At 38.3% G+C, this 22,962-nt stretch overlaps 1 protein-coding gene across 3 annotated transcripts in view; it reads left to right on the top strand.

The window, feature by feature from the left end:
- Positions 1-22,962, top strand: part of LOC110023521 (pre-mRNA-splicing factor RSE1) — a 65,139-nt gene that overhangs the window by 38,535 nt on the left and 3,642 nt on the right. The window contains exons 8-12 of one of the 3 annotated variants that reach the window (XM_020722986.1): positions 6,121-6,431; positions 6,821-7,136; positions 7,348-7,503; positions 7,650-7,791; positions 20,851-20,927. In XM_020722986.1, coding sequence (XP_020578645.1) covers positions 6,121-6,431; positions 6,821-7,136; positions 7,348-7,503; positions 7,650-7,791; positions 20,851-20,927 — 1,002 coding nt within the window. Of the gene's footprint in view, positions 1-6,120; positions 6,432-6,820; positions 7,137-7,347; positions 7,566-7,649; positions 7,792-11,932; positions 12,046-20,850; positions 20,928-22,962 lie in introns of those variants that run through there. The other 2 variants (XM_020722987.1, XM_020722988.1) reach the window with 2 other exon arrangements.

The raw sequence follows: 22,962 nt of genomic DNA, 5'->3' as shown, positions 1-22,962 counted from the left end.
TAAATGCTAGAAGTTAAGGTCAATATGTGGAATTTCAAGTTGAGTAAAGAGAAGAGTTTTGAATTTCTAATGGTGGGGTACCTCTTCTAATTTTCTAAGACTAGTCAATAGGAAAGTCCTATGGCTAGACCTAGGCTACTAAAGAAGTTTTCTAGACCTCAACCAAAAGTGAGGTCAACACCATACAATGTCTTTCTGAACCTACACACCTTGCCCATTGTTGGACTGTACTAAATCATGTTTTTATCTCCTTATATACCTTTTCTAGTAACTCACCATGAAGAAATGCATTCTTCACATCAAGGTGGTGTAACTTCCACCCACCATTCATTGCCAGAGAAATCAACGTCCTCACTGTGCTCATATTTACTACTAGTGCAAAGGTTGTCCTTATAGTAAATGCTCGCCGCCTAGCTCACCTTCAGCTTGAAACTCGCCGCCTAGCTCACCTTCAGCTTGAAACTCACCACCTCTGAGTTCCTTAACTAATTCATCCCACATCACAGGACAAGGCTTCACTCCCATGTTTACCACTCTTACCTTTGCTACTCACCTCCTCATATCTCCAGTATCTGGCGAGTCACCGAAGGGTGTCATCTCTTGGGTGTAATATAGTTCAGATTCTCTAACTGACATATCCATGCTCACAAACATTCTCTTCTCTATTGGGCTTCAACAGACATACTTTTTCTGGGCAGCATAATAACCTACGAACACAGATTTTACAGCTCTGGGATCTAATTTCTCTACTGATAGTCTGTAACATACACATCCAAACACCTTTAGTGAGAGGATCCCAATATTATCTTCTTTCAACATCTGACAAGAGGACTTTCAATTCAACACCATCGAAGGCATTTTGTTGATTAATTGAGCAGTTGTCAAAATTATCTATCCCTATAAATGTTTTGGGACATTCATTGCGATCATCATGATTCGGGCTACCTCTAGAAGGTTTCTATTCTTCTTCTCCGCAACTCTATTTTGCGTTGATGTGTATGAACATGTGGTTTGATGTTGCATATCTTGGGCTGACAAATTTTTTTCAAATGCTTTGTTGGCATACTTAATCACATTATCAGACCTCAATACTTTCACGAATGCATCATATTGAGTTAGGATTATCTTGTGGTTGCCTTTAAAACATGCAAACACATCACTCTTGTTTTTCATCAAATATAACCAAATAACACGAGAAAAACATCAATAAAGTTCACAAAATATTGATAACCATTCATAGAACTTGTAGAACGTGGTTTTCAAACATAGAATGCCATAACTCCTATTCCTGGAACTGGTATAAGAGCTCCTAGTAAACTTTCCAAACTCACAAGTATCACAAACCAACTTTTTTTTATCTATCTTTTTAATTCAAAAAAGTATACAACCGACTCAATAAACTAAAACAAGTGTGTCAAATTGTCAATAAGTTGTTATGTGAGAAAGGTGATGCATGTTGCAGCTATAACAGTTGGACTGGGTAGAGGGATTTGTTCGAGGCTTTTGAAGTGTGTTTTGCTATGACCCTCCTCCATACTGGGATATATAAGGGAGTCCTTGATATCGAATGTAGTGATAATTTAATTGAAGGATGACGGGAGAAGATAATAGTCTTAGTGGGTGTTTTGCTCTTATCTGACTGTTGCTTGATCATTATCATCTTCATTTGCTGTTGATTCCTTGAGTGATCTTGAGGTTCTAGTTTTTTTGATGCAAACCATAATGCTTGAGCTTGGGAAAAGGACTAGAGTTGCGTTCTTGGAGTGATTTGTAACCCTCTCATGGAAGTTGAACTAGAAAGATATTCATATAATTTTATATGGAGGGATCGGACGTGAAATACCAAACCGCGAGTTTTGCTACATTATCAGACCGCAAACGATATCAAGGGAGAACCAATAGTTCAAATTTCTAGTTCATCTTGAATTTTCTTCCTTTTTGACTTATTTCTTATTGCTTCATTTACTTTTTCTTTTTTTCCTATTTTTCTTATTTCTAAATAGGGTTTTTACTTGGGAGATTATTTATATGTTAATTTCTATTTTGAGGGGATTTTTTATTTGATTTATGTTATTTGGAGATGTTTGCTTATGATTATCTCTATTAGAGTGTTGTATCTTTAGATTTCTTTCTGACGATGTGTATGTAACCTGATAGGATCAAAGTGGTGATCTCCCATGGACATTCAAAGGCCTCCATCGTCGTCCAACTCACAGCCAAGTGTTGTTCGTAGTTCGTTGTTCAGCTATTTTCCATGCCACAATTTTAGCTGACACCTCCTCGACATCTGTGCCACATCATTCCGTGATTTTCTTTGTTGTTTTCAGGTGGGACAAATGTTGAATATCATCAATCGCCTGTAATTTTATTCCCTTACCATTCCTCCAACTCCTTCGCGTCGCTTTCCAAACACGTAGGAGCGCTGATCTGTATCAAAGATTTGCAATCCCTAAATTTTTAGTGATTTGTTTTGTATGCCCCAAATCTAAAATTAAAAAAAAAAATCCACCCTAACCTAACCATCCCTATCGCAATTCCTAAATTTTCAAAATTCAACTTTCCTACCTCCACCAATAATTCGTCCTGACACATATCACAAAAACCCTAAACCTCAACCAACCTTGAATCACAATGCTACATCCGTCGGAAATGTGAGCGGGAGAAAATCACAATATCGCTGTGGAAAAATTCACAAAGATGTTTCCAAAAGCTTAATTTGGAAGATATGTTGCGAGAAATCGACCAGATGATATTGAGGTTCTCCACCTTCGAGAGAAAACAATCCGGTGAGGACTCCCGTAGCCACAGCGGTAACTTATTAGTTCGAGAAAAGGAAGTGAATCCCTTTCATCAGACAACTTTCAGTGACAAAGAACCACTATCTTGATGATTCAACATTGAATATCAAGGAAGCCATGATCTTAGAGTAAAGATGGATTATTCTGATTTTGACGGTCGCGGGGATCTAGAATACAGACGATAAAAAGTCTTTGAATTCAAGGATATTCCAACGAATAAAATGGTGAAGCTAACCTCCATTCAGTTAAATAAGTGTGTATCTTCGTTATGTGAGAACTTGAAGATTCTTTAATATCGAGAAGGGAAGAGTAAACTTAGTACCTTGTTTAAGATGAAAAGAGGGATACAACGCAAATACTTATCAGTTGCAACAATAAAATCTATCAGTGATGGAGTTCACATTTGAGTTCGAACAATTTATGTTGAAATGTGGGCTAGTGGAGCCCAAGGAGAAAGTCATAGATCAATATTCGAGGGAATTGAGATTCTCTATTGACAACGTGGTCCAGTTGCAGTCCTATTGGACATTACAAGAGTTTAGACCCTAGCGTCAAATTCCGATAGAGAACAATAGTAGACGACTGTCACATCTTACAGACAGAGTTCAACTTAGGATAAAACAACAAGAATACACCTAGTGAGGCATCCCAACCAACCTCGCTAGAGGAGAATACAATTCAAAGTGGATAACAGGTTGGGCCAACCAACGCTTTTAAATTTTCCCAGCCAAAAAGTGCTTCATGATTCTGGGCACAGTGCATCAGATTTCCCAAACAAAGTATGTTCTAACCAGGGAGCAGTGGAAGAAATGGACTGTGACACAGTAGAGGATGAAGACTTCAGAGAAGAGTCCTAACTTTCAACCGGCGTGGAAGAGAAGCTAATTATTCAAGCTCAGCCACGAGAGACTCCAACTGGATTAACCTTGGTTGTCTAGAATATAGGTAATTTGAGGAGTCCTTACTGAATAGGGATATCCGCTGTTGAAGGAACTATTAGACATCTTGACTGACAATTTATTTATTGGGTGTGTGTTACTAAAAGTGGTGTTTGCTACATATCTCATTCTAGAATTAGTTCTTCTAGATAAATTTGTTTCTTGAATGTGCCCAGCCGAGTAAAAGAAGAGGGAGAAGCACATTACATTTTCATGACTCAAGATTTGCTCTGTGAGCATATACGTCTATGTGTAGTTCCATCCCAGGTTGTGTCAAAAATGGATGTATATATTTTCCATCATGACAGATTTTGGAAAGACGTGTTTTGGAGTTAACTTGAAATGAACGTGAGTATAGATTTTGCAATGAGACTACCTCAGAGACAGAAAGAAAGTGATATTGTTATGATGATGATAGATCAATTCCTAAATATTTTAGCAAAAAAAGGAGAAGTCCCGCCTATCTGAGGAGAATGATGTGGGACACGTATTCTTTTCACACCAGCAGAATACCCAACCACGGGTTTTGCTATAGTTGCAGATCACAGACGGGATCACAGGAGATGCTGCCGTCCAAATTTCTGTTTTGGCCCAAATTTTATTCCTTTTTTTATTTCTTTTCTATTCTTTTATTTCCTTCTTCTTTATTTTCTAATTTTCTTAAAGTGGGGTTTTTACTTGAGAGACTATTTATATGTTAATTTCTGTCTTGAGTGGACTTTTGTTTTGTTTTTTGTTATTTGGAGATGTTTTCTCCTGGTTATCTCTGTGATGCATCATTTGACTTCTTTCAAGCAATGTCTATAACCTGATAGGATCGAGGTGGTGATCTCTCCTGAACTTTTGGAGGCCTCCTTTATCCAAATTGCAGCCAACACTGTTTGCAGCAGGGAAACTGCTTTTATTCGTTCTAATTTTCTGTCCCGCCGTCATCCATGCTGTAATTTCAACCGACTCCCCAACCCTACATCCGTGACATACCGTTTCATGGTTTACATTGCTTTTTTCAGTCGGGACAGCTGCCGAACGTCTTCTATCCTTCTCCAAATACCGTTGATAGCCTGTAATTTCATTTTCTTACTATTCCTCTACCTCCTCGTCAAATTCAGTTTCCAAACACCTTCTAGGATCCCTAAATCGGTATTTGTAAATAGTAAGTCATATTAGAAGTGGTAGGACAACCTGCCTTATTGAGGTAAACTCATATAAAATTTAACTTTTTCTGCTCTTTTTTTAATACATGTTTGGTTTGCCTTTGTGTTACTGTTACTTTAATCATCATGGCTGAAATCTTGGCCATTCTGATATATACTTTACCAGTTATGCAATAGTGAAATTTGGGCCTTTTGAGAAAGTGGTATATTGGAATAGGTTCTCTTTTGTAGTGCTATTACCATTATTATAATAGCCCATGTTCTCATCCATTGATATAATATTGCCTACGTTGTTCTAATGTTCTCACAATTTTGTCCCATTTGTGTAACTTCCCAGACAGTTGCCCATTCCAAGGGTGTTCACATAGGGGCACACTTAACTGTATGGTTTCTGTTGAAATTCTGACCATTAAAGACATCTAAATTTTAAATTATTCATCTTTCTTCTACTCAAGGTCTTTCACAATTTCTCCAACTTAAATAACAAACATGCTTGTTAGTATTCTTTACCCATTATCATCCTCACTGCAAATATGATTTTAGAGGTGGCCCCTATAGAATCCAAAGGTTGCTCCACCATGTAGCATTTTATCCAATATTGGGTTCAAGAGGTGATTCCCATGACGTAGCACTTTATCTTATATGATAATTCTCACCTTCAAATGGTGTAACACTCTGATACCATTTGTAACAACCCAAAATCTTGGCCATTGAGATTTTGTCCACTTTGGCCTAATGACATCATGATTTTTTGGCATTGGTGTAACTTCTATAGAGGTCAACTGTCCCAAGAGTATTCCCATAAATGTATGCTTAACTTATTAGTTTTCATTGAAACTACAAGTAGGGGTGCCTCGATATTTTAAGAGTTTAGTTTCCTTCTACGTAAGGGATTTCACAGTAATAGTGACTGATATTATCCATGATGGAAAGAATTAGTCATGATTTGGAATTATTTGAGTGATTTTGAATATTGAATGGGTTGCAAATTGTTGCTGATGAATATTTGGATTATTTGATCGTGAAGTAAAATAAACTAATCTCAGGCCTAGCAGGAGAGAGAAAAATCTGCAACTGGTGCTGTTTTATTCTTGTTGATGGATTGATCCAGCTTACGTGTTTATCATGCTATTTAACTGTTTTATTTATAAAGCAATTGCTTTCGTTGTTGCTTTCTTTAACTTTTGTCATATCTGTTTTCAACATTCTTCATCGCATCTAATACGGCAGCTTGAACTGGGTCATCGGAAAAGACTTAATGTTGGTAAATTCTCAATTGAAGGAACTCCACGAAAGGTATTATACCATAAAGAAAGTAAGACATTGTTAATATTGAGGACCGGACTTCGGGACACTTCTTTCTCATCAGATATTTGCCGTGTGGATCCTTTTAATGGAGTAATGATATCAAAGTTCTCATGCGAGCTTGGTGAAACAGCAAAATGCATGCAAATAATGAGAATAGGATATCAGCATCTATTAGTGGTTGGGACTAGTCAGTGTCCTGGCCGGACTATCATGCCTAATGGTGAAGCAGAAAGGTACTGTTTCCGGTGTTTTTCATGCCTTGTTAGTGGTAACTGCTTATAGTTTTGCAACTTTAAATTGAAAGTAATTGATTTTTTTTTTTTGTTTCAGAAATCTGTGCAGAATATATTGGTTTATTTCCATATAATTCCTGATTATTTTGTTCATAATGTCCTGAAGATTTCATTCTTTTCTTCCTTGCTTTATGTATTAAAAACCAAAACTTATGTCATATCTATACAAAAACACTCAAACGATTATGTTTACAAAGTTATGTTGAATGAGAATTGCATAATTTATTGTATAATGAGCCTTGATTTATTGTATAACGAGCCTTGCCCTCGAGCTTTTTCAATATTTTTTATTGCTTGTCTGATGTGATAATTTTGTGCATAATTTACAGTACAAAGGGACGGCTTATCATATTAAACTTGGACCATACACAAAATGCTTCTGAAAGCAGTTCATTGACCTATTACTCTAATTTTTCATCTCTTCTGATTCCTTCCCCCTCGCATGAAGCTGTTGGGCATGCAGCTGAAAAGTTATCAAGCACCAGTGTTGGTAGCAGTCCAGATGATTGGAGTAGTGATGGAATTCAAATTGAAGAAATGGAAGCGGGAAACTTCAGGGTGATTTATCAGAATCAATTGCCTGGTGCTGTTCTTGCTGTCTGCCCATTTCTAAACCGTTATCTATTGGCTTCCTCCGGTAATATTGTAAGTTTTCATTTTTGCATTACGTAATTGAGGTATATTGGTAAAGGGTTGCTAATAAATTTTTGTGCTGTTTTTAACTTTCGATGGTTATTTCTGTTTTCCAATTCAAGTTACGAAGTACTGTTTTTTTAATTCGTGCTACTAAATGCTTAATATATGAACTTAAAAAGCCATTCCTGATATTCGTCACTAATGAGCAACATTTGTGCAGCTGAACGTCTTCTGTTTTGTGACTGATAATCCTCTGCGGCTGAGAAAGCATTCCATGACCAAGACACGCTTTACCATAACTTGCTTGAATACATGTTTCACTAGAATTGCAGTTGGTGATTGTCGCGACGGCATTCTTTTCTACTCTTATACAGATGTACGGTGTCCCTGCTAAACCTGAATTCACATCAATCATTTTTATTGCCTTGTTTAATTATTGTAAGTGCATGGCACATTATTATGATATTCTTAGGATTTTTTAATTGGGCCGGGTAACCTACCCATTTGGTTCTTTTTATACAGGATCTTAGGAAATTGGAACAGCTTTATGCTGATCCCGTACAGAGATTGGTTGCTGACTGCACTCTACTAGATATGGACACTGCTGTTGTCTCAGACCGTAGAGGGAGCATCTCAGTTCTGTCTAATGTTGATGACTTAGATGGTGAAGTATTTCTTAAGCTGAAGTTGAATAAATGTGCCTATTTAATTATGTTTGTTTCATCCTGATAGTTAATATTACAGAATTCACTCTGTTCTTACTATCTCTTCTTTTGTAGTGATGGGTAACTAAATTTTTGCTTGCTGGTGATGCGGATCTTTTAAGTTTGCGGTCATTGAAAGTGCAAATTGCTTGCATTGTGATAATTATTTTAGAAATTTCAATTTTGTAATTTTGATTTTGAATTTTGGTTATAATCATTGGTGTTAGCTGGAGTCTATATTTACGTATCTGTGATGCTATCCTATTTCTAAGGCTTTTATTATGTTATTTGTGGGATTTTTGAAGTTCGTTGTCCTATTCTATTTGCAGGGCTTTGTTTCCTATAACCCTTTTTTTGTTATTTTGTTTCTGCGATTTTGTTTGCTTGGTTATGTGGATTTTGTTTTGTGTTTTCTTTCTTTTTTTTTTTCATTTTTTTATTTTGGGTTTTATGGTTCTATTATGCAGATAATTTTTTGAGGGTTGCTTCTCATGTTTGTAGCATACTTGATCTTGTTGTGATTGATTGATAAGTACTTTGCAAGGTTTGCTTTGTATGTCTGATCAATCGGAATTGTATTTTTATTAGTGTGTTGTAACTTATTAAGATTATTCTAGGTTTTGGCTATTGGTGTCTCCTTGGTACTCTAGCAATTTGTTCCTTAGGCATTTATTTTTTTAAGATTCCACGAGGATTTTAAATAAATATTGCCACTGGTCATATAGTGACGCGGGGGCTTTCCGTTGACGTGGTACTGAAGCTACTACTATACTGCGGACTCGTTACTATAGTTTTTTATAGTAACCGCTGGTCCCCTTTTCCTATTTGATTCCCTACCTTATCTATCACCTTCCACTTCTATCCCAATTTCAAATTTGTTCCTTTCCCATCACGTCTCCTTTATTCATTGTCTTTTCTTCTACTTGTCTAATCTATCTACTAACCCCTACTTATTTAGACATGTTTGCTAAAGTTATAACAGTTTTTTTTTATGAGTGCAGATTTCTGAGTGCTGCATTTGAGGCGTTCTTCCACTTCGGGGGTTGTATCCGACAACGAGAATATGCTTCTGATGTTTCTTGTCCGAGGCGGTAACCGTCTCCAAGAGTCTCGATGGTGCTCCGGTTGTAGCTTGACCCTGACGAGATATGTAACCTTCCGCACTCTCCTCTCTGGTCTTGCTTCTAGCAGCTACAAACTATCTTCTCCACTGCCGCATCCGCCTTCTAGCCACCTACCTGTTGTCCCTACCTCGCTCCATCCACCCCACTCACCTTCTCTGTTGTTGTTCACCGCCACCAACAACTATCCTGCTGCCACCATCCCATCCCGCACCTTCTAGGTTGCTGTCCATTCTATTGGTGTTGTCCCGACCACCGACAACATATTCCTGGTTGTTGTCCACACTTCCGGGGGGGCTGTCCCAACCTCCGCCGACCTCTTTAAAGTTGTTGACCACCATCTCCTGCACCATCCTAGCAGGCCACCTTCTTCTAGCTCCCTTCTGGCAGTCTGTCGACCGTTTCCAACACATCCAAACAGGTTGCCCTTCTTCCAACTCCCTTCCTGCAAGCCGCCAGCCATCTTCAACACCTCCCAGCAGGCTGCTCTGCTGCCGCCAACATCCCACCCGCTATCGTAGCCCTAATTAGAGTCTATACGTTGTGTCTTTATGATTGTGTTGCTATTTTTGATGTCGTTTGTTTCTATTAGGAGAGTTTTTATTTTTAATTGTTGGAATTCAGCAATATTATTATTATTTTCATTGTGGTTTGGGCTTTCCTCCGATATTATTTGTTATCAGAGCCAGCCTAATCCTATTCCTATCCTCGGGTCCCTAGTATCCGCCCCTACTCAAGTCACCCCACCAAAATTTTTCTGCCTTAAATGCTTCTATGATTAAGGTTGAAGCTTCCCCAACCTCGGTAGATTGAGGCGGGAGCTTACCGTGGACGCGATACTGCGACGTGTTACTGTAGCTGCTATAGTAATCGCGTGTCCCCCTTTTTATTTGATTCCCTACCTTATCTGCAACCTTCTACTTCTGTCTTAATTTTAAATTTCTTCCTTTCCCATCACCTCTCCTTTATTTATTTCATTTTCTTCTATTTGCCTAATCTATCTGCTAACCCCTTCTTATTTATACATGTTTGTTAAGGTTAAGACAGTTTTTTTATAATTGCATATTCTAAATGTTGTCTTTGAGGCATTCTTCCCCTCCGTAGGTTGTATCCAACGACAAGAGGGTGCTCTAGCTGTAGCTCGTCCAAGATGGTATCTGTCTCCAAGAGTCCAAGTGGTGGTCCGATTGTAGCTCGTCCTCGACAATATATGTATCTATTCACACACCCCTCTTCGGCCCCGCTTCCAATTGCCGTAAACTATCTTCTTCGCTGCCGCACCGACCTTCCAGTTGCCTAATTGCTGTCCCTGCCTTCTGCCGGCCAAGCCAGTCACCTTCCCTGCTGCTGTTCGCCGCCTCCAGCAGCTATCCTTCTGCCGCCATTCCATCTCGCACCTTCGAGGTTGCTGTCCATTTTACTGGGTGCATTCCCGACCACTGGCTAAATCTTCTAGGTTGCTGTCCACGCTTCCAGGGGATGTCCCGACCCCTGCCGACCTCTTCCAGGTCGTTGTCCATCATCCTCTGCACCATCCCAGCAAGCTGCCTTCCTCCAGCTCCCTTCTGGCTGGCCTTTGTCTGTCTCCAACACATCCCAGCCTTTCCTCTAATTTCCATACAGCAGGCCGTCGATCATCTCCAACACCTCCTAGCAAGCTGACCTGCCGCAGTTAACGCCCCCACCTGCTGTCATAGCCCTAATTGGAGTCTGTATGATGTATCTTCATGATTGTGTTGTTATTTTTGGTGTCGTTTGTTTCCATTAGGAGAGTCTTTATTTGTTATCGTTGGCATGCAACAATATTATTATTATTTTCATTGTGGTGTGGGCTTCCCTCCGGTACATGTAGCTTATTGGTATTGTCAATTCCCGCCTTAGGGGATGGTTGGGGTTCAAATCCTAGAAAAAGGTATTCAAGGCATGTGAAGAAAACGAGTCCATGCTTGATAAATTTCTTATTGGTTGTGCAAATTTTTATCCTTTCAGATTTCTAAAACTTAATTAAGTGCAATTTTGAACATCTTTTGGAGAAGCAATCTCTTTAGCTTTTGGCGACTTTCTCTCTTCTCTCCTCTTTTCTAAATTTTTGAAAATGTTATTAAATTTTTTCAGATCTGTTACAGTTTAAATTTCTTCCTTTTGCACGAACCTTAATCACTTGAGTGATTTCTTACGATCCTCAACATTCTTCTTCTTAGTTTATGGTATAATTGAATATATTCTCACATGAATTAAATTTAATTTTCGTATGTTTGATCAAAAGTTGTAAATGGTAAATTATAAATAACCTGTTTTTTGTGCTCATTGGTTGTTAATTGGAATTGTAACTTGCATCTGAATCTATACTGAATTTTAATTTTCAATAAAAAATCCTAAACCCTTTAGCAGCCTACATCAGATTTGACATATTAACTTAAGGTTATATGACAATGTCTTTTAGGAGTAGGATTTAATTTTACCACTAATTAGCAGGTCAACAAAAAAAATGCAATTTGAACAAAATAGTTATTATTAGTTAAGAATTTAAACATAACTGTAATATATTAAAGATAATGTTCTAGAATTTGATAGGATGTTAAGCCCTAATCATGTGGTGTTTTCAACGATCAAATGCAAACTACCAATTAAAATCCAGCATACACTCTTTTTAATGAGAAGGAAAATAGCACCAATATTTCAAGGTTTTTTTTTTCAATTTTCTATTCATAATGATTCTTTCTTATAAAATTGGAACTATTGAATTGCAAACAAGATCATGGCACATGGTCTTTGAGAGGTTAGGTTTAATATCATTTAATATTTATGGCCTATACTTGATATACAAACAAACCAATTATATCATCATTCATTGTTCTTAAAGTAATTGATCAATCTATATTAGGCATTTATACTGCATCAATACAAAAAGTTTGATAAGGTGTATAGAGATGACTAACAATGTTGTTGATCCTCATTGTGGCCTTTATCATTATTGCAGTCTTAGCAGTGCAAGCAAAGGTGATAAAGCTAATGACCAAGAATAACTTTTGAGTGGAGGTAAAGAGAATTATTTATGCATCGGTACAGACTATTCAATGTGCACATACACTTACGAGAGAGCGGCTTCAATTACTTAATTATGTGAAGTTTTTGTAGGGTGTTCTTTTTCTATTTGTGTGTCGTGCTTTGGCTATTATTTCTGAAGCCACTCATAATGTTCTACTCCTTTAAATAGGCAATAGTTCCTTAGGTTGTTATGGATTATGACATGTTTTACTGCTTGTGGGCGTAGGGCTTAGTGTTTGGGATACAACTTGTTTGAAGTGATTATACCTTATTTTCAATATCTTCCTAGATCTATATTTTATATATGTAAATAGACAATGCTAGAAATGCAAAAAGAATAATAATTATATGCTTTCTAAAAATATGCTTTCGGATAGACTAATCCAAAGTAAGAACGGAAAAATTTTACTAGTTGATGCTTCCTTGTATTACTTATTGGCGACTTATTTTCTTTTTGCTTCTTTTTTTATCACTTTCTTATTTCATTTGTTTACTTTATTACTTGAAATTATGTTTGAATTTTTTTGAATTTGTTAAAATAATATACACACATGTCAATGTAATTTATAAATGAAAAAAATGATAAAATAAACATATGAATTAAATCAATATGAAATGTTTGAATTCTAATTCATAAAATGGTAAAATTTATTCTTCTAAAAATTGAAAAAACCTATCATTTTAAACAAATTAGTTTTTTAGTGGTATAATTAAGTTTTCTTTCAAAATAAAGTTTTTTATTGCTCTTTTCCTCTTCTATAGTTTTGTCATGCTCATCATCACTATTTCATTTAAAACACAACGTTTGTGTATGATGAGCGCGTCTTTTAGATTTTTATACTCATAAATGACTTGTTTTGCACGTGTTGGGTTGCACCTTGTCATACATTTGCCAGGCATTACATACTTGATATTATGAAGCATTGTTAAGTTTGTGAAGGTAATGTTCTCTTGAACAATTAAATTTGGTTTCACTGTGCAATGCATGAAGTGATACCAGAGTTAACCCAAACCACAATAGGAAAAACAAATATTATTATTGAAACTTAAACATTGACTTACAAAAAACAGACTAAAATAGGAAATAACAACAATCACTATACCATAAATCAAAAATAGTAATTGACACAGCACAAACACTCAATGAGGGTGGATCCCAAGGGGGTGGTGGTCGGTGAGGTTTGGAAGGCAGCTTGGGGTTGGAAAAGATGTTTGACAAACATATTACAGCGAGGCAACGGTTACCTCTGTAGTCAGACACCAAGTAGAAAGTCGAGGAATGATGCGTGAGGGTTGTTCAAGTTGATGGCAGCAAGAGGAAGGGTGGAAACAGTGGAGGCTGCAACGAGGATGTGGTTGGAAGCGAGTTGGTGGCTGACCAGCTGGTTGGGGAGCTGCAAGGAAGGTTGGGAAGGGTCTGGAGTTGATTTGGAGGGTTGTGTGGGCTGCTGGGAGGATGGCAACAAAGTTGGCGGCTGGCTGGAGGCGATCGCAGCAGTTTGGTACTTGGAGGGAGGAATCGGGTAGCAGTTTGGGGATGGAAAGACACCACTTCTAGATGAGTTAGAGCTGGAGCACCTTCTCGCCTTCAGATATAGCTCTCATTGGGGAAAATTTGACGTCATTGGTTGTCATCACAAAAATTTGAGTAAAAGCTCTGCCCAAACACATAACAAACAACACATATATAGACTTAGGGTAAAGATGAGTGGGCCTCACTCCCAATATGAGGGACCCCATTCTTGGAAGAACTGGTCGATCCCTTTTGTGCCTGGACCAAACTGGTTTAGTGTCACCAATTGCGGATTTTTGTGCTTGGCGAACATCACCCCACGTCAGTCTTTTAGAGCTAGAAATGTTTCGACTTCATTTGTCAAAGGTTTTGTGTCCTCATAATATAGAGTCAAATCTGCCGCATTGAAAGTAGCTGAGCTACTGTAATTTATCAGGGTTAAGTGAACTTTGACTGCGGTTTGAGGAGCACCTGAATCCTGGTGGCGGTTGCACTGTCCTCCAAAGCACCCGAGGAGTTTTCTCTACTTGCGAGCAAACATCCATATCGGTTCAACCATCTTAGGGTACTCTGTTGAGCTGAACAGGAGTTCCATGCCAAATGTATTCTGTTGAATTCTCCAAATGCAACAAGGATGGTTCAACTTGATATGAAGCGAGGACAATTTGAATCTCTCTAAATGGTGGTGGTCAGGGTGGTAAACTAGCAAACATGATGTTGCGAAACTCTTTCAGCGTTGGTTATTTTGTGTATGCTACTGGCTCTTATTTCTCGTCGTTCTTTTTCATCAATAGGACTGATCCTTTTGATGCTTCTATGCTAGTAAGGAACCTGTAGTTTCAAACTCCGCAGAAGGTAGAATGACCATGAGCCTGCCTTCTTTGGTGAACGAGTACGTGTTCTTGTGCTTATCCTGTTGAGTCTTGATATCATATTTTCACGACCTCCCTAGCAAAATATGACGACCATCCATGGGTATCACTTCGCACCAAACATGATTCTGCAACTGACTCCCAATCGAAAACTCCACTAAAAACCGCTTGTCAATGTTTATCCCGTTCTCCTTTTTCAACCATGTCAGAAAATATGATTTGAGATGTATTTGAGTTTTGATGCTCAACTTATCTACAATCAGTGTTGATGTCACATTCTTGTTGCTACCTCTGTCAATGATGATGATGTATAATATTTTTATTCACGGTGCAACGAGTATAGAATATATTATGGAGAAGCCAATGTTGCTTCCTTAGCTCCTTAGTCTGAAGGACTCATCAAACCACAAACATCTCGCCCTCATCTAGTGGAAGTTGGTACCCACCATTTTCTTCAGTTGCTTCCTCGCGCTAACTTCCTCCAGTACCCTTGCTCGGCAAATGACATAACTCGGCACGTCGTTAATTGAAAGAAATGTGCCCAAAATCTTGGCATCTTAAACATTTTTTTGTTGAGACTGTAGTGGGTTTTCCACTCTTCTCACGCTTCTTTTCACTCGGAGTGGCTTTGTCTTGTTCTTGACCAACCTGCTCCACTCCCTGAGGCGTGCTCCTCATGAAGTCTCTCTTTGTGGGTGGCTACCTAACTGCAGTTGTTATCTGCTATGCTTTTGTTGCTTCTCCACTTTCAATGCTATGGGTTGCACGCCCCTCAATACAAATAGGTTTTCAGTTGGACAAAATTACTGATGGCGGGCTTTAGGCCTCCTAAGTTCCTGGCTATGGTACGCTCTTCTGGCTTCTCAGCTCACACTTCAATTTAAGTTGTAAAAAATTTGTCATATGCTCTTCCACGGATAGCTCTTTCTATTGCAGGTGGAGTTTCAAGAAAATATCATGGCGGTAGTGCGGGGGTAGGTACTGTTGTTGCATTGTTTTCTTCATTTTCTAACAAGAAGTGAATTTGTCTTGTATTTCTCTGTCTTTCCCTCTTTACATTCTCCCAATACAAAAATGCATTCTTTTTCAGCATGGTGGCGGTGAGCTTCCCTCTTCTGTCATCATACATTTCCTTGTATTCAAAAATTCGCTCAACAGTCTGCATCCACTTGATGAAATTGTTTGGATTCATTATTCCCTCAAAGTTCGGTAGATCCACCTCCATTCCCAAATCTTCGTATCCTCCAATTGACACTTTATCTCTGTATCTTCCAACAAACATCTCATCTTTATAGCTCCGAACATACATCTCTCCTATATATCGTCCAACAAACACCTCTATTGTCCTTCTCTATTATTGTATCCCGAAACGTCATGGTTGATCTTCCTACCCATTGAAATCATCCCTACAAAAGGGATTCAAATTTTCTTCTTGCTCTCTTGCACGAATTTCATTATTACGGTCGATGGTGATCCTGGTCGCGGTTCTTTTCTCAATGACATCGACTAGATATAGCACTTGGCGAAAATAGTCGTTGTCTGTCGTCCATGGTAGGTTCTTGATCAGATTCCGACAACTGCGGCGTGGTTGGATTTGGGTGTGGATAAGTGGAAGGAGGTGTGTAGGGTGGGAAAGAAAAAAGTTTGAGTGGAGATATGGGAGGGGGTGGTAGTAAACTTAGGATAAAATTAGGGTTAGGCAAGCTCTGGTATCAAATGATACCTAAGTTAACCCATACCATAATAAAAAGTAATATTATTACTGAAACTCAAATATTGACTTACAAACAACCAACTATAATAGGTAATAACAACACAAATAGCAACAGGCATGACATAGACACTCAACGGGGGTGGATTCCGGGGTGTGGTGGTGGTCGGTGAGGGTTTGGAAGGTGGTGCGGGGATGGAAAAGGCGGTTGGAAAGCAGAGAACAGCAAGACAGTGGTTTCCCCGATGTCGGGCAGCAAGTAGACAGCCGGGAAACGATGTGTGAGGGCTGTCCAGGTTGATGACAACAACGGGGAAGGGTGGAAACGGCAGCGACTCCAATGAGGATGCGGCTGGCCAGCCGGTGGGGGAGGCTGAGAGGAAGGTTGGGAAGGGGCGACGATTGATTTGGAGGGTTGTGTAGGTTGTTGGGAGGATGGCAGCAAGGTTGGCGGGCGGCTGGAGGCGATAGCAGCAAGTTGGCGCCAGGAGTGAGGAACCTGGCGGTCGGCTGGACGTTCTATCACTGCTCTCACTTATCATAAAAGGTTCAACTTGGAAATCAGCCCCAACGTGTGGCTCAAAAGCCTTAAATTGCACCCACAGGAAGCCTTCTTGTGGTGGCGGATCTTAAATGATGTGATTCCAATTAGGTTTTGCATAGTAATAAAAAACTTGGAGATGAGGTTCAATGTCCGTGGGGATGTGCGGAAATGGAGGATCGCTCGCACATTACAATGTCATGCAACAACACCATGGCCATCTTTACGGTTCTGGCTCGATGGGGAGTTCGTATTCCAACCTTCAAAGATTTTGCTCTTACTCTGGATGAAGGAGGATAATAAGAAGCACATGACAACAATGAAAATCTATGCAGCGGAGACTACCGAGTGTGGCGGGCTAGAAACGCAAAAGTTTATAAGGGGCAATTTGGAACTCTGATGGTGTTGGCCTCAAAAGTGTTATCCTCCCTTACGTAGACGTTTGCTTTCTCCATCTGGGAGCGATGGGGCATTTCCTAGTCCTTCGGACTATCTAACGCGACACATTGGGGCGCACCCCCTTTTGGTCTTCCTCTGATGGATTAAAGAAAATGTCGATTGTGCTTGGCTACCCTTCTGTGCGGCGGGGGTTGAAGTGATCATTCGTGATGAAGTTGGGAACTGCTTGGTGGCGGCTGGCCGACATTTATTGCATTGGGATATCTCACTTGTCGAATTGGAGGTGGTCTGATTCATTGACACTTTGCTCGAGCCATGGATGAAAGATATGAATGGGTTAGTCATCGAAGTTGATAATAACAATGTGATAACTGCTGTTCAACAAACTATGGACAAATCTCATGGCGCCAACCTACCCCTTTTGATGTTGATATGTTTTTTTTTTTGACTTGTATGTGAGAAGGTCTTCTCTCATACATGTAGACCCAGTAATGGTGCAGCTCATACTTGTGCAAATCTTGCTTCAAAAGATAGTTTTGTCATTAAGAATATAAATGATAATCATCCTTTGTCTGTTCTAGTCGAAAGGGATAGAAGTTTTTGTGAGCCTACTACTCAGTGGCCGTTTTGCATAGTTTTGTGGCTGTTTTTTAGCCCGTTTTGTAGCTTTCACTTTTCTTTTAATGCAAAAATGCACACATTTCAAGGAGTGAGGAACCGGGGAGTAGTTGGGAATTGATAGATGCCACCTCGAGATGAGTTACAACTAGAGCATCTTCTCGCCTTTGGACAAGGCCCCCGGAGGTCAAAACCGAACGTCGGTGGCTTTCCTGATATAAATCTGAGCAAGAAGACCCTAACATGCAACAGACAATACATATATAGACTTAGGGTAAAGAGGAGTGGGCCTCACTCCCAATAGGAGGGAACCCTAAGCTTGGAAGAACTGGTTGATCCCTTCTGTGCCTGGAACGAACCGGTCCTGGCGAACAGCGCTCCGCATCATGAAGCATGCAATTGAAATAAAGCAAATGGTTAATATTGTAACCTCATGTATTTAAAACCTTGCAATGTTAACAGTCTCGCATCAACATTTACATTGATTACATAATAATTTTAGTAATTTTAATGTGCACAGTAAAGTCATTTTGTATGAATTTTGATGACAAGATGCACATAAAGAATACTCATAGAACCTTTACAGAGCTTGTTGATGCTGGCGTGAGGGCACGGTTCTCCCGCGTTCCAGACACCTTAACCGATCGGTCCAGGCGTGGGAGAGCTGATCGGGTCTTCCACAGGGATTTGGCGCCTCCTTTTAATATAGTCCCAAACCTAATTATCTAGGGCTTTATATATGTGTTTTCTGTGTTTTAGATTTATAGTTTCTGTTGTGCTTTTGTTCAGGATAGTCATCGACGTCCTTGTATTTCTTTCAAGAGCTATATCTGAGGGTTGAGTAATGTTCCGGCTGTATCTCGTCGGAGTTGGTGATTTATCCTTCCCCAAATCCTTTGCATTCCTCCTTGTTGCAGGCCGCCCCGACAGTGGCTCTTTTGCTGTTGTTCTTGCAGTTCATTACTGTCCAACCATCCTCCACGCTGCCTCAACCCGAGACAACACTCCTTTTGTTGTCCCACAAACCCACACATTCTCAGTCGCGGACGCTGTCATTCCCCCTTGTTGCCGCTTTGAACAGTCATTCCTGGTTGTTTTGCTGCTGTTCCAGCCACCCAAAACCATTCTTTGTGCCCGCTTCCTGCTTTTCAGCCCTCGTCCTTGCTGCCACCGCCCGGAACTACCCACTTCTTGCTGTTCCAACACTTTCTCACCTTCTTTTTGCTGTCCACCATCACCCACTTGTTGTCGCCCCACCAACTGGCATACCAACCGCCCTTTACTACCTCCTCGGATGTCCAAACCCTCGTCAATCACCACCACCCTCCCAAGATCCACCTATTTTGAGTTGATGCCATCAATTGTCTCACTTTCATATTTTTGTGTGTTGTGTTGTTATTTCCCCTTTTAGTGTGTTGGTTGTAACTTCCCTAGGTTTTTTCGGTAATAATATTTGTTTGCTTATTATTGTTTGGGTTAACTCGGGTATCACTTGCACTAGAACTTAGCTAAAGGTCATCTTGGGCACCATTTTGTAGAGAATTCTATTTGTTTAGATTTTTTTTTAGTAAGCTAACACTCTTGAGGATGATAATCTTTGCTAATTTTGGCTGCATTCCTTTCTCATATTTTTTTATGCTTGTGTAATTTGTTGGAGGCTTGCGAACAACTTTTAAAAATTGAGGTGTGGTGACATTTGGTTTCGAATGATTTATATTATCTTGTACGGCTCACCTTATTTGGTTGAAATCTATGAACTCTTATGCCATACAGAAGTGTCCAATTTAACTCTAATGTATTTTAAATGACTAATGATTACAGATAATCATGAGAAATAACAAAGAAACCTATTACTGAAAGGTAGGTTATCATCAAACAAGCATATGATCTGTAGAAGAAAGGATGTAGAATAGGCATTTCATCCGTGGACGGAGAGAAGATTTTGGTTATATGACAAATATCCATTTTGTAGTAATTTGGAAACTAGCTCTGAAGAATCTTTTTACGATTTGAAGATAATTGATTGAGTGTCTTTCATTTCAATATGTACAAATTTGTATAGTCCTCCAAAAGGATTTTATAAGAAAAATGAAATCACAGGATATAATTAATTATACAATAGTTATAATAGCCTACAGATTGATGAGTAGGCGATCAAGAACTGTTGAATCAATGAGGCAGCGGCGGAAGGGGGAGGAATGAGTGGAAAATTCTGAGTCTATCCTAATTGGCAGAAATTTTGTGGAGGCTTCTCAACTGCAAGTAGGCATATCAAAATAGGAGGGGGCAAATGTACTCAGAAGATTAATGTCCATACTAACCAAATTTAAGATTATTAATTTCTTGCATCTTTCATGCATTGTTAGTGTATTTTATTGCAGAATACTTATTCTCAGTAATCTTCCACTGTCTTTAACAACTTTTTACATTTTTTTAATTCTACATTTTTATGTTTTAAACAATCCAACTGATTTTGGAAAATAAGGCTGAAATTCTAACGTTGGTGTATCGCCCCCTTATTAAATTCTGATGACTTTATTCTGCAAGGATAGAGTGACTGAATGAAATTTATGTGTTCAAATATTTTTAGTTTTAACATTTGTCCTTGATGTTGGTTTTGATGCATTATATTTAAATGTTCAAATATTTTTTATTTTACAATTTGATGTTTTAGGCAGTTCAACAGGTTTTAGTGGAAATAAGGCTGAAAATAGTTTTATGTAAGTTTCATGTCTTCTTGATAAATTTTATTGAACTTTAATCTGTAATGATAGTCTAACGGAATGAGATTTAAGTTTTCAAATATTTTTGGTGAAGACATCTTGCCTTGGTGCAGGTTTTTACGTACTAACTATTAAGAAAAAAGATTATTCTTCATTTCCCATAGAAAATCCAAAAAATTTTGGGATTTTTTTGTTGCCCTAAACCTACGTTACCCAGTCAAAAAGGGTGGAACACCTTGTCATTCTATGATCTAAGCACAAGAAACTAGAAAATCCCAAATGGTCGGGAGTAAAGAGCTATCATTGAAAAAAAAAAATCTTATCCTTTTAGAACGGCTGTTCCCTTTTCCTTCATTCCCACTTCAGAGTTTAACAAATATTTTGTTCTTTGTGCAAATTTTATGAAATGCATTTCGGTTGGTGAACATTGGCCTGAATTACAAATTTACATATGCTCATTTGTTGTCTCATAGGTAGTGAGAGTCCAGAGAAGAACCTGTTAGTAAATTGTTCCTATTACATGGGAGAATCTGTCATAAGCATCCGCAAGGTAAATAATTTATTTGAATTTTTTGATAAATGTGGTACATTTTATTAGTTCTAAATAACACTTTAATAGGGAAGTTTACATATATAGCACACAAATCTTATGTATTTACATATCTCACACCTAAACTTTATATTTACATGCATTGCACTTTTGTGCTTTAAACCAAGACATGTAAAGGTGTATTGCACTATTAAAAAGTGATGATAGTGCTAATTTTTTATGTGATATTAAACATTTGAGTGTTGTGCGTTTAAATATGGAAGTTTAGGTGTGAGACATGTAAATACATTAGAATTCTGTGCTATGTATGTAAATGCGCCTTTTTTGGAATTGATACCATCTAAATGGGCTAGACATGTAATATTTATATAAGTGGAAGTCTACTTTTGGCGAAGTGTTTCCATTTGGAGTTATTGGAGACTATTTAATTCTTCTTGCACAAGGCTTTTCTGCATGTTTATATTATTAAATGATTCCCAATAATGAACATATTCTTTGCTGTATCTGCATGCTTTTTAGACATAAGAATGCAAAGATGATCCTTGGACTTCTTCCCTGTTCTTGTGGAGCAGTATTTTGGAGCAAGAAAGTAGGGGATAAACCTGGCATAGCAGCTTTTACTTTTTTTTTAATTCGTGAATGAATTGGAAAACTTGACTTAATTTTGTGCTTCACTGAATTTTTACTGCTGCTGAATTGCTCACACTTGAACCATATGTTGGGATACATTTTCCTTGAAAAGTTTCTAGCTATGTGATTGGACATTTTCTCTTTCTTAACATAAACCTGAATCCATTAACTTTTTAATGATTTTGTCATTCAGTCCCCCCAAGCATTTTGATTGCATGCTTTTGACTGGTTGTTTAAAGTTTGAAAATTATTTTTGAAGATAAAGAGGACCATAGTTTGCAGCCCCCCCTTAGTGGGATAAAGGCTTGTTGTTGTTGTTGTATTTGTTGATAAAGAGGACCATAGTCTTGAAAACTTTGAGATATGGTTAGAGGGAAGGGAAAATAATTCTTCGTTGCTTAATCATCGTTTACTTTTATTAACGCATGAATGAATTGGAAAACCTGAATTAATTTTGTGCTTCGCTGATTTTTTGTTGACACTGAATTGCTGTTTGAATTGCTGATACAAGAGCCATATATTGGGATATATTTTCCTTGAAAATATTCTGGTGATGTGATCGGACATTTTCTCTTTCTTAACATAAACCTGAAGCCATTAACTTTTAATGATTTTACCATTCAGTCCCCCAAAGCATTTTGATTGCATGCTTTTGACTGGTTGTTCAAAGTTCAGATATTATATTTGAAGATAAAGAGGACCAGAGTCATGAAAACTTTGAGATATGTTAAGGGGGGAAGGGAAAATAATTCTTCATTGCTTAATCATCTCAAGTCTGGACATACATATTTAATGTATTGGAAAAACATGTAAGGCGATACTATATGCCAAAAATAAGAAACAAACTTAATGCACAGCATCAAAATTTTCATTTAAATATGTGAACTTGTTAAAGGAATAAAATAAATGTGCTTAAATTAGTCTGCTAAACAAACAACAGCTGCTTGCTACTATCAATAAATCCGCCCCTAACCCTTGCATTAAATAGGTGAATGGATAGCTGCAGCAGCAGCCTAAAGCGTAAGCAGATATCAGTCTTTTTTCTTAAAAGTCGGCCTTTGAATTTTGAAATGATCCATTCAGCTGGCTGCATAAAGCACGTGCAAAAATGTCATTCAATTAGAATAGTTCTTGAAATATATTGGCAAATAAAGCCACTGAATTTGGGGAAGTGGTCTTGGCAACATTTTTCCAAATCGTCTAAGGATCTGATCTTCAACACCCCCCATAAGCTGGATAGTAAATGTTTGATATTCCCAGCTTGTTGATTAGGTTGTCAAAGTTGCTTCTTAACCAAGCTTTAGTGAAAGATGTTAGCAATTTGTAGATGGGTTAAAGTTTAAAGGAGAGAAATAACCTTATTGCCGACAATCAACTTTCACATGTTTATTTTTATCATGATAAA

Source organism: Phalaenopsis equestris, unplaced genomic scaffold (genome assembly GCF_001263595.1).
Source record: "Phalaenopsis equestris unplaced genomic scaffold, ASM126359v1 Scaffold000224, whole genome shotgun sequence".
Lineage (NCBI taxonomy): Eukaryota > Viridiplantae > Streptophyta > Magnoliopsida > Asparagales > Orchidaceae > Phalaenopsis > Phalaenopsis equestris.
This window is presented reverse-complemented; position numbering and strand designations above follow the sequence as displayed.